Source organism: Numenius arquata, chromosome 2 (genome assembly GCF_964106895.1).
Source record: "Numenius arquata chromosome 2, bNumArq3.hap1.1, whole genome shotgun sequence".
Lineage (NCBI taxonomy): Eukaryota > Metazoa > Chordata > Aves > Charadriiformes > Scolopacidae > Numenius > Numenius arquata.
In genome coordinates, this window is record NC_133577.1 from 69,073,909 (window position 1) to 69,099,051 (window position 25,143).

At 44.5% G+C, this 25,143-nt stretch overlaps 2 protein-coding genes across 4 annotated transcripts in view; both read right to left on the reverse strand.

Annotated features, from left to right (window-relative positions):
• DGKI (diacylglycerol kinase iota) overlaps positions 1-8,233 on the reverse strand; it is a 218,631-nt gene extending 210,398 nt beyond the window's left edge. For both annotated transcript variants that reach the window (XM_074144629.1, XM_074144628.1), the window contains exon 1: positions 8,181-8,233. The gene's annotated coding sequence lies outside the window, so the exon portion shown is untranslated. The remainder of the gene's footprint in view (positions 1-8,180) is intronic.
• Positions 8,234-20,888: 12,655 nt separating this feature from the next.
• CREB3L2 (cAMP responsive element binding protein 3 like 2) overlaps positions 20,889-25,143 on the reverse strand; it is an 84,250-nt gene continuing 79,995 nt past the window's right edge. For both annotated transcript variants that reach the window (XM_074168042.1, XM_074168041.1), the window contains 3 exons: positions 24,582-24,708; positions 23,688-23,913; positions 20,889-22,751 (listed from right to left, as the gene is read on the reverse strand). In XM_074168042.1, coding sequence (XP_074024143.1) covers positions 22,676-22,751; positions 23,688-23,913; positions 24,582-24,708 — 429 coding nt within the window. In that variant the 3' untranslated portion in view covers positions 20,889-22,675. The remainder of the gene's footprint in view (positions 22,752-23,687; positions 23,914-24,581; positions 24,709-25,143) is intronic.

Below are 25,143 nucleotides of genomic sequence, written 5' to 3' on the forward strand. Positions count from 1 at the left end.
GCTCAGCCCTACACCAGCTTACTTTGCCAAGAGTGCAGTAGTTAGCGACCATTAGTTTCTCAGAAACAGCTAGTAGATCTTTCCTTTCCCCCTCAATCCCTTACCTACCTTTATGCTGAGCCATTTCAGTAAGGTAGTTGGAGATCACACAGACTCACAGAATGATATGGGGTTGGAAGGGACCTCTGGAGATCGTCTAGTCCAACCCCCCTGCCAAAGCGGGTCCACCCAGAGCAGGTTGCACAGGAGACGCTGAGATATTCAGAAGAACAACTTTGTGCCCAGTGGCAGCCTCAGGTTACCATAGCTCTTTAAGAATGAACCCTCCCATTTGCTCAATGCACAAATAATTTGGAAGCAAAATTTGGTTGTTATGCTCTAAACAAGATCAAATCGTAGTACTCATGCATAGCTGTCCTCTGCCTCTCCCCAAGCTCTCAGGTTCTCTCTGAAAGTTGCAGTTTCAACCTCTGTTCTCCTTACTCTTAAAGCAAGGGCTGAGGATCCATTCCTACTTTGTCTCACAGACTCCATCTGCCATTTTAAGTAAGTCACTTTATCTTCCTTTGCTTCCTAAAGAGAATTTACAAAGAATCAAGTAGATACTATCACTCACAGGTTACAGCCTTACAGGTGGAAAAGCTGAGACAAATTATAATGGACAAGTATTAGACTTTTTTGTTCTGTGTTAAAAAACAAACAGCTCCTTCCTGACACTACACTGTCTCCTACTCCATTAGCAGGTCTACTCTGCAGACAATTCTAGTGAAATTTAAGGTGAAAAACCCCACTTCCCTTCCTAACCACAGTCACCCCAAGTGTTACCTTCAGAGAAGGATTCAGGCACAGTCTGGGCAGGGATAGCTATGCAGAATCAAGGCCAACCTTTGGCATATGGCAGCCAGCGCACATTAAACAAGGTGGTACTGGTGTGAAGTCCACACGCATCTTAATCTTCATCAACAAAATCCTCCATGAATTCATTTATAGGCAAAATGCAAAAGACAGGTTTCCAGAGAGGAGCAAAAAAAAAAAAACCAACAACAAAACAAACCACCTTTGTGACATCCCTTCATCTTATATTTCTGGGCATTCATACAGAGCATGCACCGAGGCTCCTGAACACACAGCCCACCCTAGTACACTTTCCTCAGCCTGCACAAGGTCCTATAGGAGGCTTCTGTAGATTCTGTACACACTTACATACACGTCTTCTCTTAATGTACTCTTACACATTTTTCATATACACCCAGTCCCACACAGCTTTTCTCTGTTAAGAGCGACAAATGGTCAAATCACTCAAAAACCACAAGGTGGAGGTTGGGGAGAAGCTCAAATATAAGGGGTGTGCAGGTGAACAGTATAATGCAGTTAATACATCACTCCCACATACAAAAACTTTAAAAAAAAAAAAAACACAAAAACAAGTTTGTAGAGAGACACACAAAAAGGAGCTCCAACTTTATACATCCATTTTATTCCAAGGCAAAGTTCCTCATTGTCCGTTCTGTAACTGGAAGAGGTTGCCACAAAGCTGTGAGCCTCCCTTGTTTGATTATTTTCTTCCTCTTCTTTCCCTCTCCCTCTTTTCCTTAATATCTGGGAAATCCTTTGGCTGAAAGTTGGTGTTAGGTGCCCAGGCTGTGCTGAACTTACTGATAAAGAAGCAAGAATAGCACAGAAGACTGTCACACAAATTCATCACCTTCCCAACATCTTGACCAAGTTGCCAAAAAAAAAACCCAAACCTGTCAAAAGCCTGGTGAAGCTTCAAGCAAATCATTTAGTCAGGCCCATGACTGACCCGGATGAGAAGAGCTGACTACCTGCTCATTTATTCCAAAGGACTAGCCAGAACAAAAGTGGTTTTCCACCCCACCAAAGTCACATGGCATCTAATTTGGCATTTATTACCCGATGAAATTCTCTGCCTGTGACAGTCCCAGGGCAATCCGAGTCTACTGGTCTGTGTCTGTGCTACACAACAACTTTATTAGAGGCTCCGGCTTTCAAATCACTGGTGCATTTATCTCCTTCTGAGTATGTACGCAATTCCATTGCAGTTCACATGTAGCTTTACCCAGAGTTACCGTTCACAACATGTCTTTTGTAAAGTACTGCTAACCTCAGATACAAAAAGGAGCTCTAAATTAGGACAAGAAGAAATGGGCACAAACTTGAATATAAGAAGTTCCACCTAAACATGAGGAGGAACTTCTTTACTTTGAGGGTGGCAGAGCGCTGGAATAGGCTGCCCAGGGAGGTGGTGGAGTCTCCTTCTCTGGAGACATTCAAAACCCGCCTGGACAAGTTCATGAGCAACCTGCTCTAGGTGGACCTGTTCTGGCAGGGGGGTTGGACTAGATGATCTCCAGAGGTCCCTTCCAACCCCATGTGATTCTGTGATTCAAAGACATGTCTAAAGACATGCTCTAAATTCAAAGACAGTCCTTTTACTTTATATGACCTAGAGACATTGACGGCCAGACTTGCAGCGCATCTCAAAGTCAGGAGGGAACTTTAAATGTCAACCGGTTTTTCCTACGGTATTATTCTTGTTTCTGAACTATCCAAGCCTTTTTCTGTATTTTGTTCCAACACAGAACTTGCACATCAAAGCTTTATAAATGTAAGAGCTTTATGAAGGCTCTTTTAGGTACTGAAAACATCCAGTGACATGCTTTGGGAGAAAATGATAAAATGGTGATGGATGTTTTGGGTGACAAAGTAAATTGAGTCACTGTTATGCAAGTGGGTGGTAACAACTCTGTACAGTACATACCCAAAACTCTTATCAAAGACAGTTGTAAGCAGATCTTATGAGATTAGGCTGGAGAATGAGAATTATTTTCTTGACATTTTGTAGAAGATAAAAATTCATCCATCATTTTCATGCAGAACGACCTCACTCCTTTATAGAAATAGGATGTATTATGATTCAATGAAACTTAAGAAATCAACACAATCAAGAGATCAAAGGCTTGTGTTGGGTGTTTTCATTTTTACAAATGTCATTCAGCTTTAATTATTTATAATGCTTCACAGTACACTAGTAAATGCTGTCATATTTCATAAAATAATTAAGTCTTAGTAATAGGAGACACCTCCACTATCCTGTCTCTATTTAATATTTACTGAGAGGTGATGCGCGTTTTATGATCATTATCATGTCTGTAAATAAGTGAAGCAAAATGAGGTTGCTTCCTACCCTTAAATTTCTATTTTGGTCTAAGGCCCCATCTGTAGTCCCAGGTACTTACATGTTCATCAACAGTGACAAGGCTTGTGCAATCAGGGATTTCCCAGGATTTCTCTGCCATAACTTTTTCCCCTTCAAATGCAGTAACAAAACCTACTCTAATTATAACTCCAGCTACTTTTTGCCACAACGAATGCGCAGTTATTGTTGATGGTGCAGGAGGAGGCCAGCTCAACTCTTGGTTTCTGCTTGCAGAAGAAAGGTTGGGAAAGCTCACAAGGCACATCCCGAACAGATTCATTTAGCAAGTCGAAGAGAAATATCAGCCAAGGAAACTCAAAGCACCTACTTTAGACATCGACATTTCTGAGTAGAACTGGATGGCCAATGGACTCAAGTTAAGAAAACCAGTGCCTCCAGCCACTTCCATTACTAAAAGTGAAACTCAAGATTTTCCTGCTCAGGCAAACCACCTTAGCCAAAGACGAGGCATGATAACCAAGCCACCAGCCTGCCACCTATGAGTAGCACGGGACTCCGAGATGATGTGTTATAGCCCCATTTTTGTAAATCCCTGAGCAAGAATCCTAAAGGCTGCCACCCACTGCATTGTTCAGGATTTCTCCACTTGGTCAAAATGAAATTACATTTCTCTAGATAAACTATTCCCTAGTGACAAGTCTTTGCCAAACGCCACTTGAGCTCTCACAAGAGAGCCATTAAAACTTACAACTTTATTTTTCTTTCCAGTGCCACTAATCAAGATTCCCTGGATTTTTAAATAATAATTAATAAGAAATTAAAACCCATTTGCATTATTGATGGTTTTGGTTGGTTTGCTTTTTGGCTTCTGTTGGTTATTTTGGGGGGTTTTTTGGTTTTGTGGGTTTCTTTTATTTTGGGGGATGTGTGTGTTTGTTTGTTTTTTACTATTTCTTTAAACTGAAATAATTAAATGACAATACTGCATTTCAGATAAGTTTTTAGAGCTGCAAACATCTGCAGGAAACCTGCTGGATAGAGCTTTATCTCCAAGGCTTTCTCTAGCCATAACTTTTTACTGTGGAAATATTCTTACTGAGCTTCTCTTTGGTATAATCTGAATTTCTCTTTATTTCAAGAATTACTTTGGAAAAGCTACTTTAATGTCTACTTTAGCTATAAGACACCATGACGTTCCTCACTGAACTTTGCAGGGACAAAATAATAAAAATTTAAAGGAAAGAAAAATTTACCCACTACCTTTGTGTCACAATATCTTGTAAATATTCTGTCCAGTCTAGAAATGTAGGGGGTAAATACTACCTCAATAATCAATCTTTTGAGAGCATTTCTCTCTGGCAGGGGCACATATTTAATTCACTTTTTTTTTTTTCATTTGCCAATTTCTTCACAGTGGAGTGGGAAAATGAACTTTTGGTTCTATCAGTTTATGAAAAAAAAATTTCCTTTTGTGAGCCCCTATTTCAGATGTTAAGCAGAAAAGACAAAACATCTTTAAAGGTACTTAATTCCATATTTTTAGGGTTAAAAAAAAAATTACCCCTAAAAATTACTGCTTAGCTGTTGGCATTCTGGTGTTTGTTAGCATCTGACTATTAAGTCATTTGGCCTCATTTACGTACATGAGGCTGAAAAGGGAGATCATTTCTCTGAGCTTCCATTCAGTCTGCACAGGGACCATCTCTACAAGATACCTCTCAGAAGCCATCAACCCTTCTAATCATAGACCATCTTTCCCCCCACCCTTCACCATTCCTGCATCGCCAGTGAGACCAGCAGTACCCACCTCCTGAGCCCCCACAGCAGCAGCCCCTGTTACATCAGGCAGGGCAGGCACCTCGTCTGCAAATTAAGATCCACTTAAGGGATGTGTGTTGGCAGCACGTACACACGCACAGAAACAGACACACTTTAAACCCATTAGCTCACGCAGAAGCTCAGATAAGTGGCATATCCCCACTGTGTATGTATACATAATTACAGCATATTACTAGAAAGAAAACAGCATGCAAACATCTACTCTTAACCGAATGACGAGCTTTTGGTGCAGACAACGAGCTTCATGAATGTCAGGTGTGAGGTGGGTACAGCTGGGAGCACGGCAAGGTCAAGGGAGTTTCCGAGCTCTCTGAGGCACACCTGTATTATTTAAAACAAGTTTTCCTCCTGATCTTTTGATACGGGGGACAAACGGGTCTACACTGGTATTTACTACACAAAATCATTGCATATTTAATACAGCAGCTTCTGCATTAAAAGCCACTGACTGCATCGATACAAAACATTGTTTCCTGAACTACTTTACTCCTGGTTTTGGTACAATTCTAGAGAAACGAAAAAGTTACTTGCATGCAACAACTATGTCATTAGCTAAATAGTTCTTCATTACAATGAAAGCCATTGCTGTTTTGCAATCAAAAAAAAAAGGGGGGGGAGAAAAAGATACTTTAAACAAGACTCAAGTAAACCACAGTTTCATAATAGGGAGTAAATTAGTACAGGAAATATTTTTCTTCTTCTTCCTTTTTTGCCTTGTGACAATACCTTGACCTCTCTTTCAGCCACCCATTTCATTCTTTCAATTGCTACCAACAGAATTTTTTTTACATGCATTTTTATGAATCTTTATTATTTTAAGCAATTCCCAACTGTTAGGATTTTTCTGCATGTAGAAATACAGATATACAGGTGTATGTCAAGGTAATGCACCTGCACAGAGAATCCTAAATGAGCTGTTTGAAAGTCCGTATGATGCCTTGAATAACTTCTATTGTATTAGTGGATAAGGAGTCCAAGTGCCAACATAAATAGACTTTCCTGTGTATAATATAGTCATTTACAAATGTATTTCAGCACCATAATTTACTGAGAGAAATGGCAGCAATTTAAGGAGCTTGGGGGGCAGGGGGGTGCAGAGAGCTCAGTGGAAATCCTTTGTGGAAGTTTAATACTCTCTTATCTACTCTGATTGTTCTCATTACAGATGAATGACGGAGTATGCATTATCTGTAGGAAACCAGTTCCAAAAGAAGAAAAGGTGTGGAAATGCAAGGGTGCAAAGAAAATGTACTTTCTCTGTACATATCCTAAGTCAAATAGAATGAACAATACGCATCAAGACATGCTTAGGAAAGGGCTTTTATATCTAAAGGTTCAAGACTCATTGTACGCTTGCCTAGACAGAGGAAAGAAGAGGCAGAAGGAAGAAGAGAAATAAACCCAACTTTTCCTCCTACAAGCATTTATTATTAAACCCTCACAAACACACACTGTGCAGAAAGCTTCAAGAATACTCATGTCTTTAACACACTTCTAGTTGATCTAGAGAACAAGGACATTATAAACAGATTTTAACATCCCTGCCCCAAATGAGAAGACGCCAAAACTAATGCAATAAAAATGAAAGCATATAGCCTGAGTAGAAGCACCTCCAAGATACATTGCAAGCGCCATGCCTTTTGTACCAAGACACATTAGCAAACCTGTCTCATTAGCCATTACTTCAACAGGCAACCTACAGAATCTGCCTTTACCTGCAATAGACAACTCACCGCTAAACACCATGCACTAGGAAAACTGTCAGAGTAGAGACGCAAAAAGTACCAAGAGATGACAGATGTAACGCTCTTTAGGTGTCCAGTAAGTTTTCCTTTTCACACCACTCACCTTATTGAGTCTAGCGTGAACCACCCCGAGCTTCATACTCACCAGTGAGACCATCAGCGCTTATGGGGAAGCCTCTCTGCATACATGAAGTCTTACATAAAACTTCAGCTATGAAGAGTGTTTAATTGCATCAGTTTTAAGCCCTACCACATGCGGAGACTCAAACCATTACTAACTTACTTTTATTAATGTGCTGTGAATTTACATCTGAGGTATCTCTATGATTCTTCAGCTAATTTACCTAGAGCTAGAGGCACTCTTTCCTTGCAGAGAGAAAATAAATAGCAGCTCTGTGTTTTCTGCCCTCCCAGTTAAGCAGGCTCATCCCTAAGCGGGCTAGAGTACTAGGTACTGCTGGTGTGCTGCCTCTGCTGGGGCTTTGCAGCCAGAGAGCAGCCAGGATTAGGTAAGAGTCAAGAACTTTTTGGCATGAAGCTTCTCAAACAGCAATCACTTTCAGCAGCTGCTGACCATTAACAAATCTTAGGTGGTAACAGCAAAGCTGACAAGCCCCACCAACAGCCCCTTTCATACAGGTGTATTTACAGAAGGAAGAAACCCATTTATTTGACATCAGAGGTAGGGGATAAATGCACGGCCATAAAAATACATAACCCTGGTTATGAAAGTAGCACCCTGCTTTAGCAATAGAAGGTCATGTGGCAGCTCGGTGGCTACCCACTCTCAGCCTGCAGCCACGCGTGGGGGTGCTGAGCACAGCAGCCCATCACTCTTACAACCGCTGGGGCTTATGCAAGGACTGCCGGCACAGGTGGGGAGCGGGCAGGGAGGGGAGACCCGCACACCGAGAGTCTTCCCACAGAGAAACCCCCCTCGGCAGCAGCGATGCCACCAGAAAGGTGTCTCCGATCTCTTTTGCAAGCGTTTGGAGGCGCCGGGAACACGGGCCGGGCGTATTTTTATTGAAAAGGGCAAAGCGTAAAGACAGACCTATTCCCCTGGCAGCCGGGTAAGATCCCTGACTCTGAGAAACTCTGAAGTTCACCCACGTACACCGTCCCCCTCCCCATCTCCCCTGGCGCTGCCGCGCCGGAGGAGCAAGGCAAATCCGACGGCAGCGGCGGGGCTCGGAGCAAGGCACCGGCTTAACGGAATGCCGATCCGAGGGGGGGCTCTTTTAGGCTTCGGGATGAAAAAAAAGCCCCCACAGGCTGCAGGACGCTGCCCTCACGCCGCTGCCCGGCCGCACCGCCGTCGGATCCCGCCTACCGCCTCCCCGTGCCCAGGAGGTACCACCGCCGAGAGGGACACCGAGGACGCCCGGAGCCGTCCCCGCCCGCCTGGCACCCACCTGTAGGACACCTGCTTCCTGAAGGTGAGGCTCCGCAGCTTCTCCTCCAGCGACTCCTCCGCCGCTGACAGCCCCGGCTCCTCCGGGACCCCGGCGGCACCGGTCGCCTCCCCACCACCCTCGGCCCCCCGGCAGCCGCCGCCACCCGCCGCCCCCGTCTCCTCCCCGCCGGCTGCGGCGGGGGGGTTCATTGCGGTGGGGCAGTGGGACCAAGAAGGAGGAGGGGGCAGGCGGGGCCCGGCCGGCGGCTGCAGGCGCTGGGGGGCGGCAGCGGCGGTGGCCGGGGGGACGCTGCTCCGGGATCCGCGGGGCGCGCTGCGAGCCGCGGCGGCTGCAAATGGCAGCGCGACCGCGCAGCATCCATCGGCGGCCGCACTGCAGCGGGGCATTGTGGGAAACTCCCAGTGGCCCACGCCCCCTCGCCACGCCCCGCCGCCCGCCAGCCAATCGCCGCGCCCCGTCCGCCGTCACGCCACGCCCCCCCCTCACCGCCACGCCCTGCCGCGCCGCGCCCCCGCGTTAGAGGGACCGCAGAGAGCCGGGGATGCCGGGCCGGGGTCCGGCATCAACTGTGCCCGGTTCCCTCTTACCGACACGTTAAAATTACCTTCGAGAGGGAACTCGAGTGCCCCAGAGCACCCAGCGGTGCCCCAGTCTTCTTACACCCCGTCACTGTTTACGTATTAATTGCTTTTAATTTTTTTATTTTTTTTTTTCCCCGGGCAACCTCAGTTTATCACGCTGGGGATCAAGCGCCCAATGGGATGTCTTTTGACACAGGCATCGCGGCGCCCCTTAGTAAAATAAATTGTCCTCCCACCTTCTTCCCCGCTTCTCCCTTCTGTCCATTGGGGGAGACTAAGGAAAAGGTACCAGGGAGGCATCAGCAGGGACTATTTAAGCACACGAGCTGACAGTGGCAATAAGATTAAAACGCACAGAAAAGGTCAGGGTCTGAGACTGCACAGAAATTACAGCAGGAATTATGCACAGCCAGTGTTTTATTTTCTGCATCCAAAACTTCTCCAAGGCAATGTGATCCAAAATAGAAAGACGTAAGAAAAAAAAAATAAATACATGGCTTATTAGAAGCAAAACTAAAGCTCTTATGCAGAACTGTAAAAAGAAGGTCTGGGCCCTGCTCTGAGCTGTGTGCAGAGAGATCTACAAACCGGCATGGACCTCTGCTGAAACCATTGATGCCTTTTCCATGCAGAGCTGGGACCTCAGTTGGACGAGAGAGACGAAGCAGGAACAACGACACTCTACAGAGAAGGCAAACCCTGCAGGAACAGACTTCAGAACCTCCCCTTCTTCATGGATGACCTCCCTGAGTGGCCTTGCCCCTTCTTGTGCCACCGCACAGGCAGTGACGTGATTGAAAGTCAAAGAGGTAACGGTGTTTGCCTGCTGCCCACGCAGCATGTAAATGTTGCAAAACCTTGGGCATCAATCAGGCTTACGACAGTCAAGAGGTTCTTCACACCTGATTCTTGCTCCTTCTCCAGCCCAATTTGAAGATTCAGCTGCTCCATACTTAGCACATATTGCGTATACATCTTTCACCTCCACTTCAGCAATTACAGGCTCTCCAAGCCAGCCAATTAATGTTTTCCTGCCCCTTGTCAGCAGTAGAGAAGGGGGATGAAAAGTGGCTTCTTTTTTACTACAGTTCAAGCATCTGAAATTTTAGCCAACTTTCAAAATGATATTCTACCCCTATGCATAAATGATGCGTATATTATCTACATGCACATATGCTTCCCCCAATATGTATATAAATTTTCTCCCCCAAACCTCAGAGCACTTTTAGTTACTAATGAAGCACATAAAAGAATGCATAATGAAGCAATGTAATACATGGCTTATTAGAAGCAAAACTAAAGCTCTTGTGCAGAACTGTAAAAAGAAGGTCTGGGCCCTGCTCTGAGCTGCGTGCAGAGAGATCTACAAACCGGCATGGACCTCTGCTGAAACCATTGATGCCTTTTCCATGCAGAGCTGGGACCTCAGTTGGAAAGTCTCCAGCTGAACTTCCAGGGAAATTAGCAGGCAATGTTTCTAGTGAAAGCATCCGATTTAAGAGCATATTTAAGAGCATATGACAACTATTTTTTGCAAAAAGAAACTAAATGGTTTTGAGGTGGAACTGTCAAAAACCAGTTTGGACCTACCCCAATAGCCACTTCAAGGATGAGGAACAGTGCCATAAGCTCCGCTCTGATCGTCAAGTTATCCTCAAGATTTTATCCTTGGTGAAAGCTGTATGTTCTATGTTGCTGTGAGAAGATGCCAATGGCATGTGCAAAAAAAAAATACTTTAATTGCAAATTAATTTTGCACTTGGAGAGCAGAACAGTATGCGTCATCTCATAGCTTTATTCTTTTCGCCTTTGGTCCCTATGAGAACAGTGCTGTGGCCTCTGCCCCAGGAAACCTCTCCACCTCCCCCAGAGCATCTGGAGCAAAGCCTAACGACAAATCAGAGTTTCCTAACCCCGCCCTCCAGCGAACATCCACACCACCGAGCCACCTCCTCCTTCTCCAGCATAAACCCTGTTGTAGCTTCTGCTTGTCAATAACCGTGTTGCCCACAAGACCACGTTTACACTGTGCTCCGGGTATACCTGTTTTTTCTCCGACTGCTGCAATTTGCATGACTCATTTGCAACACGAAGTGCTAAATTGACTTCCTATGCCTTTTTCTGAATATGAGCAATTATGAGAGAATCTGAGGCTCCTGAAGGAAAGCCCTGCTTACACAATTACACCTGGGGCACAGCTGTCAGTTCCTGGGGTTTGAGACAGGCAGCAACAACAGAAACTTCGTCAAGCATCACGTTTGCTCCAAGACATGTCTGAGACATACCACTGGATCAGGAGGGAAAGGATGAGCACAAAAATAGATTTTTTTTTGCCGGTATCTGGGATCGTCGTGCTGGCAAAAGCCTGAATTCCCATGGCTGGGATCTCGTTTCTTAATGCCGAGGGCTGGGTTAAAGGAAGCACCTGGCGTCACTCCACCAGTGACTCCCCTGCTCATCCAGGAGAGCTGGCAAGCTTCAGCAGGTGGGGAGCTCTTTTTCCTGTCTGGATATGTCTTGCCATACTGCATGCCTTGAGTAGCAGGGTGGGCGGTGGGACTGAAAGAGGAAATGTGGAGAAAGAAGGGGATTCAGCCTTTTGGAATAAAGTTAAGGGAAGGTTTATTCCATTACTCACATGCCTGTTAAATCCCATTCCCAGCACTCCAGTGTGCACAGGCTGTGTGCTCTGCAGTGAGTTTTATTCAGGGTGGGAGGGACTGAAGATCCTGTTCCTAATGGAAAAGAGGTGGCTATATGAAAACAGGCAGTGGGGAAGACAGGGGCAACCTTACTTGTTCAGTGTGCCAGGCTAGGCAGTGAGAAGTCAGTCTACTTTAAATGCTCAATATTCCTTAAGGGCATATAAAATTAATCCTCAGGATAACCCTCAACATTCACCCCCTGGGAAAACATACAAAAATACTTATATTTATACACATGTATACTTATGTGTACATAAGTATTTGCATTCCCTACGTATTTTTTTTTTTTAATTTTTTTTTAAACATGACTGAACAAGCAGGAGCTTCCCTTCCCAGAGGCAATGCTGATAGATATGCCCAAAAAAACATTCACTTTTGGTCAGCATTTGAAGCTCAAGTGGGGCACCGCTTATCCATCTGGTAACTGAGGGATGCTGAGGCTTAACATGGAGCTACCTGCCCTCACCTCAGCTGATCACCCTGTTGGGCAGATCGCTTTACCCTGCAGCTCTGCCAGCAGTGGCTCCCGTTAGCTCTTTGGTGAGTTACTGATTTCTGCTACATTCTATTTTTTTACCATTTTTCAGCTATTTCGCAGCACTGCTCACCTTTCTGTGCGTAGGCTGCCATAGCTAGAAATATGCCCTGATTCCTGTTGCCAAGGTGTTCGGTGGAGGTGACAACAAGGGCCTGATTCTGGGTTGGAAGTGCCTGGGTGTTGCCCCTTCACAAATGCCATGGATCAAACCCAGCTATTTACCAAATAGGTTTATTTAGAAAGGGCAAACCAGAACCTAAGCATTTCTTTAGACACTGGAAATGAGACAACCCAACAGACACAGACTAACTCTGCAGTGGTTATGTTTCCTTGATTGTACCACAGAAAAGATGAGGGCCAGAACTTGTAATTTTCATCCTTACTGGAGATCCACAAAAGAAGTAATTTTATAGTAATGTATAGAACTCATATAAGCACAATTTAAGATTAATTCAATTATAAAAAGTTTTAAAAGTCATTCCTGGCTTCTGTAGGGACCATTTGAAGCCCATAGGAGGCAGCACCAAGAAAGTGAGAAATCAAATCAATCAGTTTTTGAAGCACAAACTGGGGGGAGACAAGACACACAAGCATTATTCATTCAACATGAAGTGTGCTTTTGTTTCTAATTACTGCCTCGTCTAGATCACCCTGCTTAGTTAATCTCAGTGTGCTTTATAGAGAGGAGGAAGCCACCGCTGGCCCCATTTCGCAGACCAGGAAATCTAAAGCATGGAAAAAAGCATGGATCTAAATCTAGGCAAATTCACCAGTACCCCATGAGCAGGACTGGACGCAGAAGCTCATTTCCTCGGTCCCTCTGCAGCACTCTCTCTCTCTACAGGACATGGCTCCTACAGAACTAATTTATTTATGGCAAAGGTGCAAGCTTTTGCTCACTGCTTCTAAACTCCAAGCTAATCAGGTCCATGTTTCTAAAAGAACCCAAAGCAAACAAATCAGGAAAGGGAGAACCACAAATGAATCTACCATGAAATACCTGCAGGGCTGGCAAAGTCTGTGCTGTTGTAAAATCATAGAATCATAGAATGGTTAGAGTTGGAAAGGACCTTAAAGACCATCTAGTTCCAACCCCCCTGCCAAGGGACACCTCTCATGAGACCAAGTTGCTCAAAGTCAGGTTGGATGGGGCTTTGAGCACCTTCAGGGATGGGGCATCCACAGCTTCCCTGGGCAACCTGTTCCAGTGTCTCACCACTCTCATAGTAAAGAATTTCTTCCTGATATCTAATCTAAATCTACCCTCTTTCAGTTTAAAATCATTACCCCTCGTCCTATTGCTCCACTCCCTGATAAAGAGTCACTCCCCATCTCTCCTGTAGGCCCCCTTTAGGTATTGGAAGGATCCTATAAGATCTCCCCAGAGCCTTCTCTTCTACAGGCTGAACAATCCCAACTGTCTCAGCCTGTCTTCATAGGAAAGGTGCTCCAGCCCTCTCATCATCTTCATGGCCCTCCTTTGGGCTTGCTCCTACAGGTCCATGTCCTTCTTATGTTGGTGGCTCCAGAGCTGGACACAGTACTCCAGGTGGGGTCTCACGAGAGCAGAGCAGGGGGGAGAATCACCTCCCTTGCCCTGCTGGCCATGCATCTTTTGATGCAGCCCAGGATGTACAAGCAATAGCTAACAGCAAAGGGTGAAGACTTACTACCCAAACCATGCCATGAGAGGCTTTGCAAGGTGCATTCAGACACCCTTCCTCCTGCCCTGCAATGGGAATCAGCTGGAGAAACCAGTATCAAAATCCAGCCTTGCATTCAAACAGTAACATGCGTTTCAAAGAACAGCATGTACCGGAGGGTGATAGGTAGCGAGGCTGACAGCTCATCACCCAGCGTTTCTCCATTGTATGTGGCTTTCTTTTTTAATCACAGACTCCCTGCAGCATCGCCTGCTGTGTGATGCTTTAAGGGTAATACTGAGACCTGAGGAGATTCTTAACCAATCGTTAATCACCAGTCGGTGTTTTGTATGCTCGGAGGAACTGAGCTCAGCTAAAACTGAGGCGAAGGTAACTTCCCCAATCAGTCACAGTCTAACGATTTTCCTCTAAAAATGTTATGTATGGCTTGATGCTGCTAACAAGTGCCTTGAATCAATAGTTCTGGCAAGTGAAACTGCCTGTGCAGAAAGCAAGGGGCACCCAGCAGCAGCAGGAGAAAGTCGGCGGCTGCAATAACCTCTGGAATGATGAGAGCAAAGGAGCGGGATGCAGAACTTCAAGGACAAAGTAAAGCCCTTCTTCCCCCACCTTCCAAGAGAAAGCACCACAGACCTTCATTCAGGTAGAGAATCCAAATTTTGTGAGAAAGAGCTGCTTCATCATCCGCTGTGACGGAGGAGGGGGTTTGATAATATGTTCTGGAGCTGGAACTGGGCTCAGGCTGGGGGAGCTGTTCTGTTACAGCCCTGCACGGCGGCTGTGTATGCAATGGGACAGATCAAAAAGACTGGACAGGGAAAAAATAAACCCCTCATTCCAATTTCCTTTTCTTGTGATAATAAATGGTGGTGGGCAGCAAAAGCAATCCTTGGGTTAAAAGCATCAGGGTAGAGCTTAGAAGAGCTTTTTTGGGGTGTTGGGTTTTTCTTTTTTCCTTTCACTGCCAATTTCTTTTGCCACTTCAACCTCTTTAGCCCCAAATCAAGGCATTTCTGAAAATCCGCATCAGCCACAAATTTAGTGCAGGCCAGGGTGTTCCAATTTTCATGGTACGCTGCCTTGCCCAACCTCAAAAGCAGCCTTCTTTAAGAGGCCTTGAAAAGGAGGCACCAAAGCCATCTGTCATGCTCCCCTTTTCAGTTTGGTAAAGCTGGAACTATTACGTCCATCACTAGTATTTCCTGAGGAGGAATAAGTTCTTGGCTCCTATTATACGGATGCATGGTACTCATATACGAGGTCCCTTTCCTAGCAGCAAACTGGCGTAATACAAATGACTACACCATTTGCGAAGCCAGCTCTGCACAGGGTAATTTTCACGTCTGCACTAGGTCATCCATCGCCAAGTTCCCTGGATGGCCATGGGGTCCCCAGACTGGAAGAAATTAGGTTATTTTCTTTACCATGTCTACTCAAAACAGCAAAGGTCAACTCCATCCTCTGGCCGGATGCTGCTTCTGGGCTGCGGGGCAGAATGTTGGCTGGTTGCACAGGCAAAATAGTAGCTTCTGAATTGCTGGAGGAAGCTCTTCAGCTATCTCAGGGGTGAGTCAGGGTAAGGGAAGGAGCCGAGGCCAGCAGGGGACCCAACCTCTAAAAGCCCAAGCAGAAAAAGCTCTTTTAAGAGTTCTCTTCAGTGTAAGCAATTAGTTGCCCAGTGTAAAGTCAGTGCAGGGAAAGGCCTTGCCTTCCAGAGGGCTCTCTGGCCCACATGAATCAAGCTCCAGCATGCTCCAGCAGACTGGTATCACTAAGCTGAAGCTAGTTCCCGCCTTGAGCATCAGCCTTCCTGGATCCTGCTTTTATAGGGAGAGAATTTAATATTAATGGGGCTGTATCACATAGTTGCACTCAAGTGCCATTATCATTATTAAATGTCATCAGCCTTCGCCTAATTTCCACCCATTATTGACAGATATAACTCTCTGCTAGTCTCAAAAAAGGGAAGGGGCAGCCTGTTTCAGTAAAACCCACACTGTTGCTTTTAACCTTCTCTGTCTAGCAACATGCTGAATTACCGGGGTTCTGCCGTGTCAAATACGGACACATCGCGCACAGCATCGCGCTTGGGAAAGCCAAGGAACCAGGTCTTTTCCAACCATCAGGAAAGCAGACGAGTTGCACTTGCTTTTTTCTACAGAAAATATTTATTTGCAAGAAATGAAAAGCATAACATACTTAGCTACATACATGTTTAGGCTACAAAAGCAGGTAGTCTGTTCTTTCAAAGAATCAAGCAGACAATTTAAAAAGGAAAAACAGCAATTCCTTTTCACCCAGTGGGCACGTTTGCAGTGTGAACAACCAGGTGGGACCGCATCCAGACGACAGCGCTTGTACAAAAATAGAGAGGCCGTTTAACACACTTGCACAGAGTTAAACAGACTTATGGCAAAAGAAGAGAGATATCTGCAGTCAGAAGAGGCTCCAATGCAGTTTACCAAGGAGTTTAGGGGAGCTGTGCTTTTGCACTAGTATCGCTGTCCTTTTCATCTTAGATAGTTTTAAATGTTTGCACGAACCCATACTGTATCCACATAAGCAGAGGAAAAGGGAAAGATCAGCTGAAATGCCCTAGGGGTGTCACAGGCAGAGTGACTCAGAGTCACCAGGAACTGTTTCGCACGGCCCAAGGCAATGGCTCTGGCCCTGGATATGTATTTCTCTTCAAGACGGTAACACCAGGTAATTTACCTTTGGAAGGACCAGCAAATCTGAGGGAAATCATGATGTACTTACATCACAGCACGGCCACCTGAAAGCAAACTGCTGCCCCTCGCTGGCATCTTTCTGCGCCCCTGGGGCAGTTAGGGCAGCCCGTGATCCCAGGGAAGGGGGGATCTTTAGGTCCTCTCCCAGAAGCCCAGCCCAACAAATTGTGTTCCTTGAGCTGTCAGCTCCCAGGGGCCACTTTTTAAGGCTAACTTACACCATTTTAAGAAGAAAAAAAAACACATTCAAAGCCATAACTCTGCAGAACAAAAATGACACCCAAAGATACAATAAAGTCTAAAGTAATTATTTTTTTTTGTATCAAGCCAGAGCTGTCATAGGGAAAGGCCAGACAGTTCATGCATACACACAAAAGGACAGAATGCAACAACTTTCAGTCGAAAACCGCTAATAGGACAGACTTTGGACAGCAATTCACATGACAGTTTTACAAGTGCTCGGTGACGTGGAATGTGAACAGGTTTCAGAGAGAAACACCTGGACTTTCTGTTGCACCAAGTGGAATGTGCCCTGTGTGTTCAGGTAGATATTTTTATTTGGTGACGCTTACTACATTTAGAAAAAAAAACCCAAATCAACAACCTCTGTGTTTTTTTTTAATTGCTCACCATGCACACGTGCACAGATACACACACACTCACACTGGTTCTTGCTAACTGCCCAAATGAAGAAAGCAAGACGCCATTACATCAGCACCATTGAATTAAAATCTGATATGGCAAAGTCAGACATGAGCAAAGTTCTGTTAAAAGAAATTGATTACTTGCCTTTGCTTCCCCCCTCTCCCTCCCACTCCCTTAATTATGGGCTGCTGAAGTTCAAAAAGATTTTTACCTGCTGTTGGAAGGAAAAATGGCATATACCATAAAGGTCAGACATGCATAAACAGGACTGCATAGTATTAAAGAGTAAAGGGAAGAGTAAAGCTAAAACCAGGAGGGAACTAATGGAAAAGACTATCATTGCTGATTTATGGAATCAAGAACTAGGAAGTTTCCCTGTGATGTCAGGAGTCCCCTCACCGGCCATTTATTTCATCTTTTCTGTAAGACAGGTCTACAAATCCAGCTTTCCCATGTTTTGTTTTCACCTATTTAGTTCCAACTCTTAGAGGAAGAGTATGGAGACGGGCTTTAGGGCAGAGAAGAGACTACTGGTAATAAAGAATACTGAAACTCAATTTCAGCATCACAAATGAGAGTTTCCTCCGAGATGCAGTCTTTTCTACGTAGGGAGTTAATTCAGGTATACACTTGGGTGAAGCAGAAAAAGGCCTGACACGAAAACCACAAAACAAATGGTAATTTCCTTCCCAATCCTGGAGTCTCCAATGGATGCTGACCACCTAAGCAACGCAGTAGTCACTGAGATCACAACCTCACCATATCCCTGAATGCCCACTGTCATTTTATTGGCCACGAGAAAGGTACAATATCCTGGCCCATTGATTGAATCCTTACATCTTATTTGTAAAGACCTTCACACCTTAGCTACTTCATTCATCTTTGTAACCCATAAAGTTGTTTATCCTTAAGACTATAGTGCAAAGCAGCAACACATCATAGCTCTACACTACTTACATAGGCGAGTATAACTTTTGTAGTTCCAAAGTACTGACCTACCATTTCACCTTCAGAATACAAAATGTTCCCTTTCTAATTAGTGACTTGAGAAAGAAATATTTTAGTCACCAAGAGTATAAAAATACCCCATATACTTCTGTTCTTAGCTGCGTGAGTTTTGTACAATGGCCTCTTGGCATTAGCTAGAATCTAGAGCCCAAATACTCAGTGGAAATCCCTCCCAACGTAGCAATTAGTATCATTCATTTACTTGACCTACATTCTAAATGTGTCTAGACAGAACTCACGGCTAATAGTTTGGGAGGATGGGAGTGGAGAGGTGGGTTGGTTTTTTTTAGCAGGAAAAGAAAAAAACCACAAAACCACCCAAAGAAGAAAAGTTTTTTATATTCATTTTCAGCTCTACATTAGAAAAATCAAGAATATACTCAGACACATCGTTGCACAGAGAGATATGGAAGAGGTCCCCTGCCAGTATAAATCAGATCTGCAGCCTCCAAAAGCGGTAAGTGAGGTGTGCTGCGTTGTATCAGCTGGGATCTGGCCTAAGAACCTCAGCCTAATCCATTATCAGTCTGTGCTGCTGAAAAACATTGAATGGTATGGACGAAATAAAGAGAAATGCAGCAAAGAACTATAAATAGCCTGGGGAAAAAAAACCAAACAACATTATCTACACACTGGTAACAAGGTTAGAACTGTCACATGCCCTGTGCTTGATACTTTTTAAATATATATATATAAAAATAATGCCCTACATTCCTTCGTAGCTTATCTCCCTAGAAGCAAAGACCCGACAGATCTACACGTGCTTTAAAGCTATGGGCCAAAAAGGTAAGTTTACTAGTGTGTATAAAATCATGCTGACAAGCAGCATAATGTTACAGCTGAAGACTCTAAGGATCACTTAAGCCCACTAGTGAAAATGGAAATTAAGTAGCACTTAAGGCCTTTGCCTACCCTCTCCATACAAACACATTACTCTACAGCACCAAGTCACTAATCACTGGAAAAAGTATAACGGCAGAAGGCTAAGACCTCAAGTAATATAGCTGAGCTAATTAAAAGCACTTATCCTGGCATCCTCCCTGAATACGCTTTACTACTCCTTCCCTATGCCCTTAACACAGAGCGTGTTCAGCTGCCTCTCCAGGTGGTCTGCAGTGCATCACCATGGACACTTGGGTCACCCCTGGACTGCCGAGGGGGTGGCAGCGCAATCGCACATGTCCTGCCTCCCCTGTCCCCCTGCCAGGTACGTGAACATGGGCATAAACCACCTCTGGAGACAGTGAGGTCCCTGTCACATACCAGCCTGTGGGTAGGTGATGACAGGAGGTTCTTTGGCCCCTCATACCTAGCAGAGAAACCTGTTATATTAAGGCCCCTAAAGAAAAATGATCACAAACATACCAAAGTAAAGTAAAGGTTTTTCTTATTATAAAGAAGTAATATTTAATATCATAAATCCCCAAGCAATGTGTGTGCTAGGTCAAGAGGTTCCCTAAAAGAGCACCTAAAAATAACTTAAAGGACTACACAAATTAAGATTATAGAAATAGATTATCAAACAGTTACAAGAAAACTGGTATTGCCATTCTGGCTTGGATAAATTAGTTCAGAGGCCTGACCCAGACCGTGGCCAATTCAAAACGGTCCAGTTTAAAACATGACTATCTCCCAGTCAGGTTTGAACTGACATGCCCAAATTAAGCAAATAAAAAAATAAAACTTTAATGGTGACTAATGCAGTAGGTTCAGAGAGGGGGGAATTGTTTGGGCTTTACGAAATTATCTGTCCTTTTAAATATTGAGAAATAATTAAATTTCGGTTTTAATACAGTGAAGTCGGCTATATCTGCAATGGCAGGTGATCCATTTAACTGATAATGGGCACGAGGTGAGGCAGAGCCACCTCCTATTTATGCACGGTGCAAACTGCAAGACTAGTAAGAGCAGTGCCGTGCTCAACAGCTTGGGGCCTCTTTTGCAGAAGACAATCATTCAGTTGCCCTCACTGGTGGCAAACCATGGGTGCTCTGAAAAAAAAAGACCATTTAAAGAATTTCCTAAGCTCTGACCTTGCCCACTTACACTGGCCAGCCACACAGTAGAAGAAGGGTCAGTCCCAGCCTTCTCCTGTCACTTTGCTGACCTCATGTGGCTAAGGAATGCAGCCATCCCTTGTGGCACCCTTGGTGGCACCCACCAGTGATCGTTATTTATTTCAAGCCTTAAATCATTGCTCAAAAAAACCCCATTAAAAAGTCATGGGTTGACACTGGAATGAGGCAGAGGAGCCAGCGGGATCGCTGTAAAGGGAAAGAGGGTCAAGGGAGGAGACTGACCCATGCAAAGAAGAAGGGAACACTTGCAAAATAGACTACAATGGCATTTCTTCTCTCATTGCCACCAGAGGTAAAATAATAAAAAGGCACTTGCATAGAAGAATAGGGCATTACTTAGAAAGCACGTCTGTACACCAAAACTCATTACAACTTCATGGAGTCAGAGACATGCTTCATGGTCACTAACGTGAACCAACTTCTTAAAATGGCACAGTAAGGACTGATCCACAGCCTGCTGTAACCCATCGAATTCTTTCCATTAATTTCACTGATATTTGAGTCAGGCCTGAAGGCTTCAAAATAGGATACTGAAGGAAGAAAGTCTAAGGAGAATGAACAACAAGAAAGGAGCTGGTGTGGCAGCTGCTGTAATAAAATACAAATCCAATATTTTACAAAATAGAATACTTGCAGGAAATATCTACTGTACATGGTAAAAAATTACTTGTAAGGCTACGTTAGTTTTTCCCTTATTTATCATTAGGAAAAAAAAAAAAGAAGAAAAAAGAGCTTTAATTTTTTTTTTTTTTTTAAATTGACTTCTGGTAAACTCTGAAGTATCTATATACTAGCCTGCTGAATTAGGATTTTCACATTAAGTCCATCCTCAATGGAGTCTGAGCACCCTTCTGCAGTAACCAGCCAAAACCCTGCTCAAATCCTGGGGTAGGTTCGACTGTGCCACTCCAAAGACAAATTGTAAGAAGCCCAGCTGAGGCAAAGGCATGACCAGGGTATCAAAAGAGGGAAAACCCGTAAAGGCAACAGCTACACAGGACAAGGAGGAAACAAGGGAGGGAGAAGAGTACTGGACCAGGATCGGACCTGAATACTCCTCTTGGTTTTTCCACTGAATTTGGGCCAGTCACTTCACCTCCCTATGTGCCCATCTCACCCCTCTTTTGCTTCATCTGCTGCCTACATACTTAATTCCTCAGGTCAGGGGCTGTCTTGCCATAGAGTTAATACAGTATCTACCACCTCCAGGCCTGAACTGTGCCCAGCTGGGGCTACCTATACCCCTTACCTTCTCGGCTAAGCAGTTGGTCTAAGATCACATCTCTGGAAAAGGAGGTAAGCGGAAGATAAGACCCAACGCTTTATTTATATACCAGTTCCAGTTTGGGAAGAAGGAATGGGTGTTCAGTGATATTCGTATGTCTGGTATCAGAGTCTGCCCAGATCACATGCAGGGTTAGGGAAGCTCAACTCTCTTCATTGCGACTGGTTGAACAAAATTTTGCAAAGCTAATAAATACTATTTACAACAGTAACAGGAAGATGGCAAGGAAAGAAAAACACAGAACAATCTGAGACTGGGTCTACATAAGAAATTCCATCAACATATCTAGAAGCCAATAAATTAAATCCATATGGTCCTCTCAGGAGGCACTTCTGGTTTAAGCCTTACATTGATTACTTTGTTGGGAAGGAACTGATTTAAGCTAAACAGATTAGCCTTAAGCAGACTAAAGGACATCCATCCAGTACATTGCATAAATTTAACAAAACCTGCTTTCTAAACAGATTTAGTTAAACTAGTGTAATTCTCCCACACAGACAAAGTGTGACAAGACAGCGACTGATCTTTGCTTGAATTCCACAAGGGTGGAAGCAGTAGGGAAGCCTACTAGGACTGCTTTCAACCCAGAGAGAAACCTACCCCACTAAATGATAAAAGGGCTGGAAGGGAGAAGAGAGAAAGAGCTAGGGGAGGACAATTCAGCACCATCATTGCCCACCCCTCGCCTGCCTGTGCTGTTAACTCAACAGTATCCGGGCCCATTTTTGACCCTTCAGAAGCAGACTCATCATGCCTCAGAATCCCCTCAAAAGGCTCAAATGCTGTAGACCAGTAGGCATGGAGCTGTGGCTAGATTTTGAGCAGCATTATGCTGCATCTCCTCTTTCTCTCAATTCCCTCTCCCAAGAAACCTGTCACCCACATGCTCCCATCAGTTTTGCATACTCCACTCTTCTACAGAACGTCTTTGTGCTCAGATTAGGATGTGTGCATGCAGGCACGCACACCCACCAGTCACCGGCACACTGCTGGCATCATCTGCCATCATAATTCAATCCTGCCCTTGCAGTATCAGACAGGAAAGGAATAAAAGCAAAGACAGGGACTGCGTGTGAAGTGAGGAAGGGAGTTACAAAGCCAAGAGATCCCATCTGCAGTCACAGCCTCACCAGTCAATGTAGAAGTTGGACTCCCTCTCTTTTGTGCTTTGATTCACTGAGGATGACAAGCCAGGGGGACTTTGGTTGAAGATATGTGGGAAAGAGGGAAGGCAAGAAAAAAGGCCTTTTTTATTTTTAAGAGGTGGCATTGACTCTTCTATCTATTTCAATTATCTTCAGTGTTTCGTTTCCTTCTAGTTCGGAGTTGACTCTGCAGGGAACAAAAAAAACCAAACCAACAAAGGTTAAGGCTAAGTTAGTCATTTTTAAAAGCGTATATCCTGCTTGAATTGGCTAACACTAAAATGGCATTCAGTATTTACCAGGTACTTGTCAGTTGGAGGATGGTAACAGACCAAATTAGTCATCTCTTTGGGTCCAGGTAGAACTTTGACACAAGCGCTCAGAAGGCACGCTTGGGGTGATATGGCTCATCCTAGCCCTCAGAATAACGTTCTTTCAAACAAAATCCCTCCCTCTACTGTTTGGTGTGCTTGCTACTGCTTGTTAGCAGAGACCAAGATGTGGGCCAACAGGACAGTGGCAGGATAAAGAAAAGGTAAAGTGGAAAGAAAACTGCACATACATATTTAAACCAGTGAAGCTCTCTTTTCAGAGGCCCCAGAAACGTAGATTTATCCTAAAAAAACCCATAAATATGAAGGAGCTCTGTGTTAAGTAGTTCAGATAACCTTACAGGTCTGTCTCTTAAGATCCGAGTCCTGCAAACTTTCCACAGTAATGCTTTAGTAAGATCACTGCTGCGAGAAGCTCCAGCTCTTCACACCCTAAGCTTGTAGAAAGCCCAGTGAGTCACAGCCTGACACTTCCACCCAACTGGCAAAAGCTTATTCCTTCAGGGGACACAGAAGTTACTGCTTAAAGAAGTGGGTAGGCACAACTAACAGGCTTATAGGGGTCAGGTTTCTGGCAGAAGCACCAAATTTGGTAGCTGTATTACCATAATAGTGTAGCAACCACTTCTCCAGAGTAACAATAACTGCCTATAAGCTCTCCAGATAGAGACCAAAGTCTTACTTCACGTTCCACAGTGCCCAGCTGAGTCCCTAGTCTTACTGCTGGCCTCCAGGCACAAATGACAGTGACGCCCAACACCCATACGACAAGCAGCCCACCCTGCACTCACCTGTGCTGCTGCAGGCCCAGCAGCACTGATTTCTCTAGCCTTGTCTCGTTGGCTATTGTGAACTGCATGATATCATCCTGCTGTGTCCCTGGCATGGCTTCCAGGGACAGCGCTGTGTACTTGGAGGTGTCTGCTTGCCTGTCATTGCGATCTGCAAAGGAGATTGGGTTTGATGACTCCTCCAGTTGGTGAGGCTCTTCATAAATTAGCAGACTCCTCGACCTCACTGCATACAAAGACAGAAGGCAAAAAGAGATGAGAAACAGGCAGCTCGGAGAACAGCCCATCTCATTTCAGGAAATGGAAACTGTCAGAGCAGAACTAAAGCTGCAAAGGTCTTTTCATACTGATTAACCAGTAATTTGATAGCTGAGGAAAGATACCACAGCAGTGGTCCAGGTAGGGATCAAAAAGCTCTGAATTATTCACAAAACAAGAACAAAACGAAACAAGCGCTTTAATAATATACGTTGAAAGCAACTGGTTCATTATGGGTATATAATGCTAACAGTTTCCCACTCAGTCCCTGGACTCTGTTGCTGCTTGCAAAAGACACACCAGCTGCGTGTTTTAACAGTATGAACATTTGCTACCAAGTAGAAAGCCTGCTACCTTTTACAGACCACTAGCTTTAGTTCCACAAAGAGAAACAAAACTGCTTTAAAAAGAAATACCAAGCAGGCTAGTGGGAAAAGGCTTTGCCCATGTCTTTCAAGTCTTCTGCCACAGAACAGCTTGCCAAGCTAATCTTTGAAAGACACAGGTATACCAAGGAATGGCCCGCTACGGAGCAGAAAAACAAGAGGTACTTGAGGAGGGGGTTAGGGATGGGGGTGGAGAAAAGTGCCAAAGCACAACCAAGCAGGGACCAAGACTGGGATAGCTGTCACTTACCAATGGAGTCTGTGTAGGATTCTGGTGAGGAATGCTGCCTGGGCAACACCATCTTTGTAGCAGAAGGATATGGCCCATAGCTCTGAGAGAAGCTGCCAAAAACTACTGCAAAGCACAGCACCACCATCTGGCAAAGGGAGGATGCAGAATAGGTAAGTGCACTAGCTCTTGGCCAGCATGTGCACATCAAAACTAAGCAGATCTGATACTTTTCAAAACAAATAATTTGAGACTATTTTCATCACTACATACAGCATCTCTTAGTAAAGGCACATATACAATAACAATTCAGTGTTTTAAAGGGCATATTTCAATGCTGGGGTTTGTTTTCAATGTCTGCCACCGCTTTGGTCTGTAGCCTTATTTACTCCCAAAGCTGAAAAGCAGACACAACCACCATGTGTTTTACAGATGCTGTTGGGAATTTCCAAGGTTATTTCTGCTGCTGGCCCCAGTCTTGCTTAGAAGTAACAGAGAGGCTGGCAGACTAGGAGAACAACTTAGACCTTGAAAATAATTTCCATCAATTTATAGCACTAGTATAAAGGGAACTTGCTGGCTG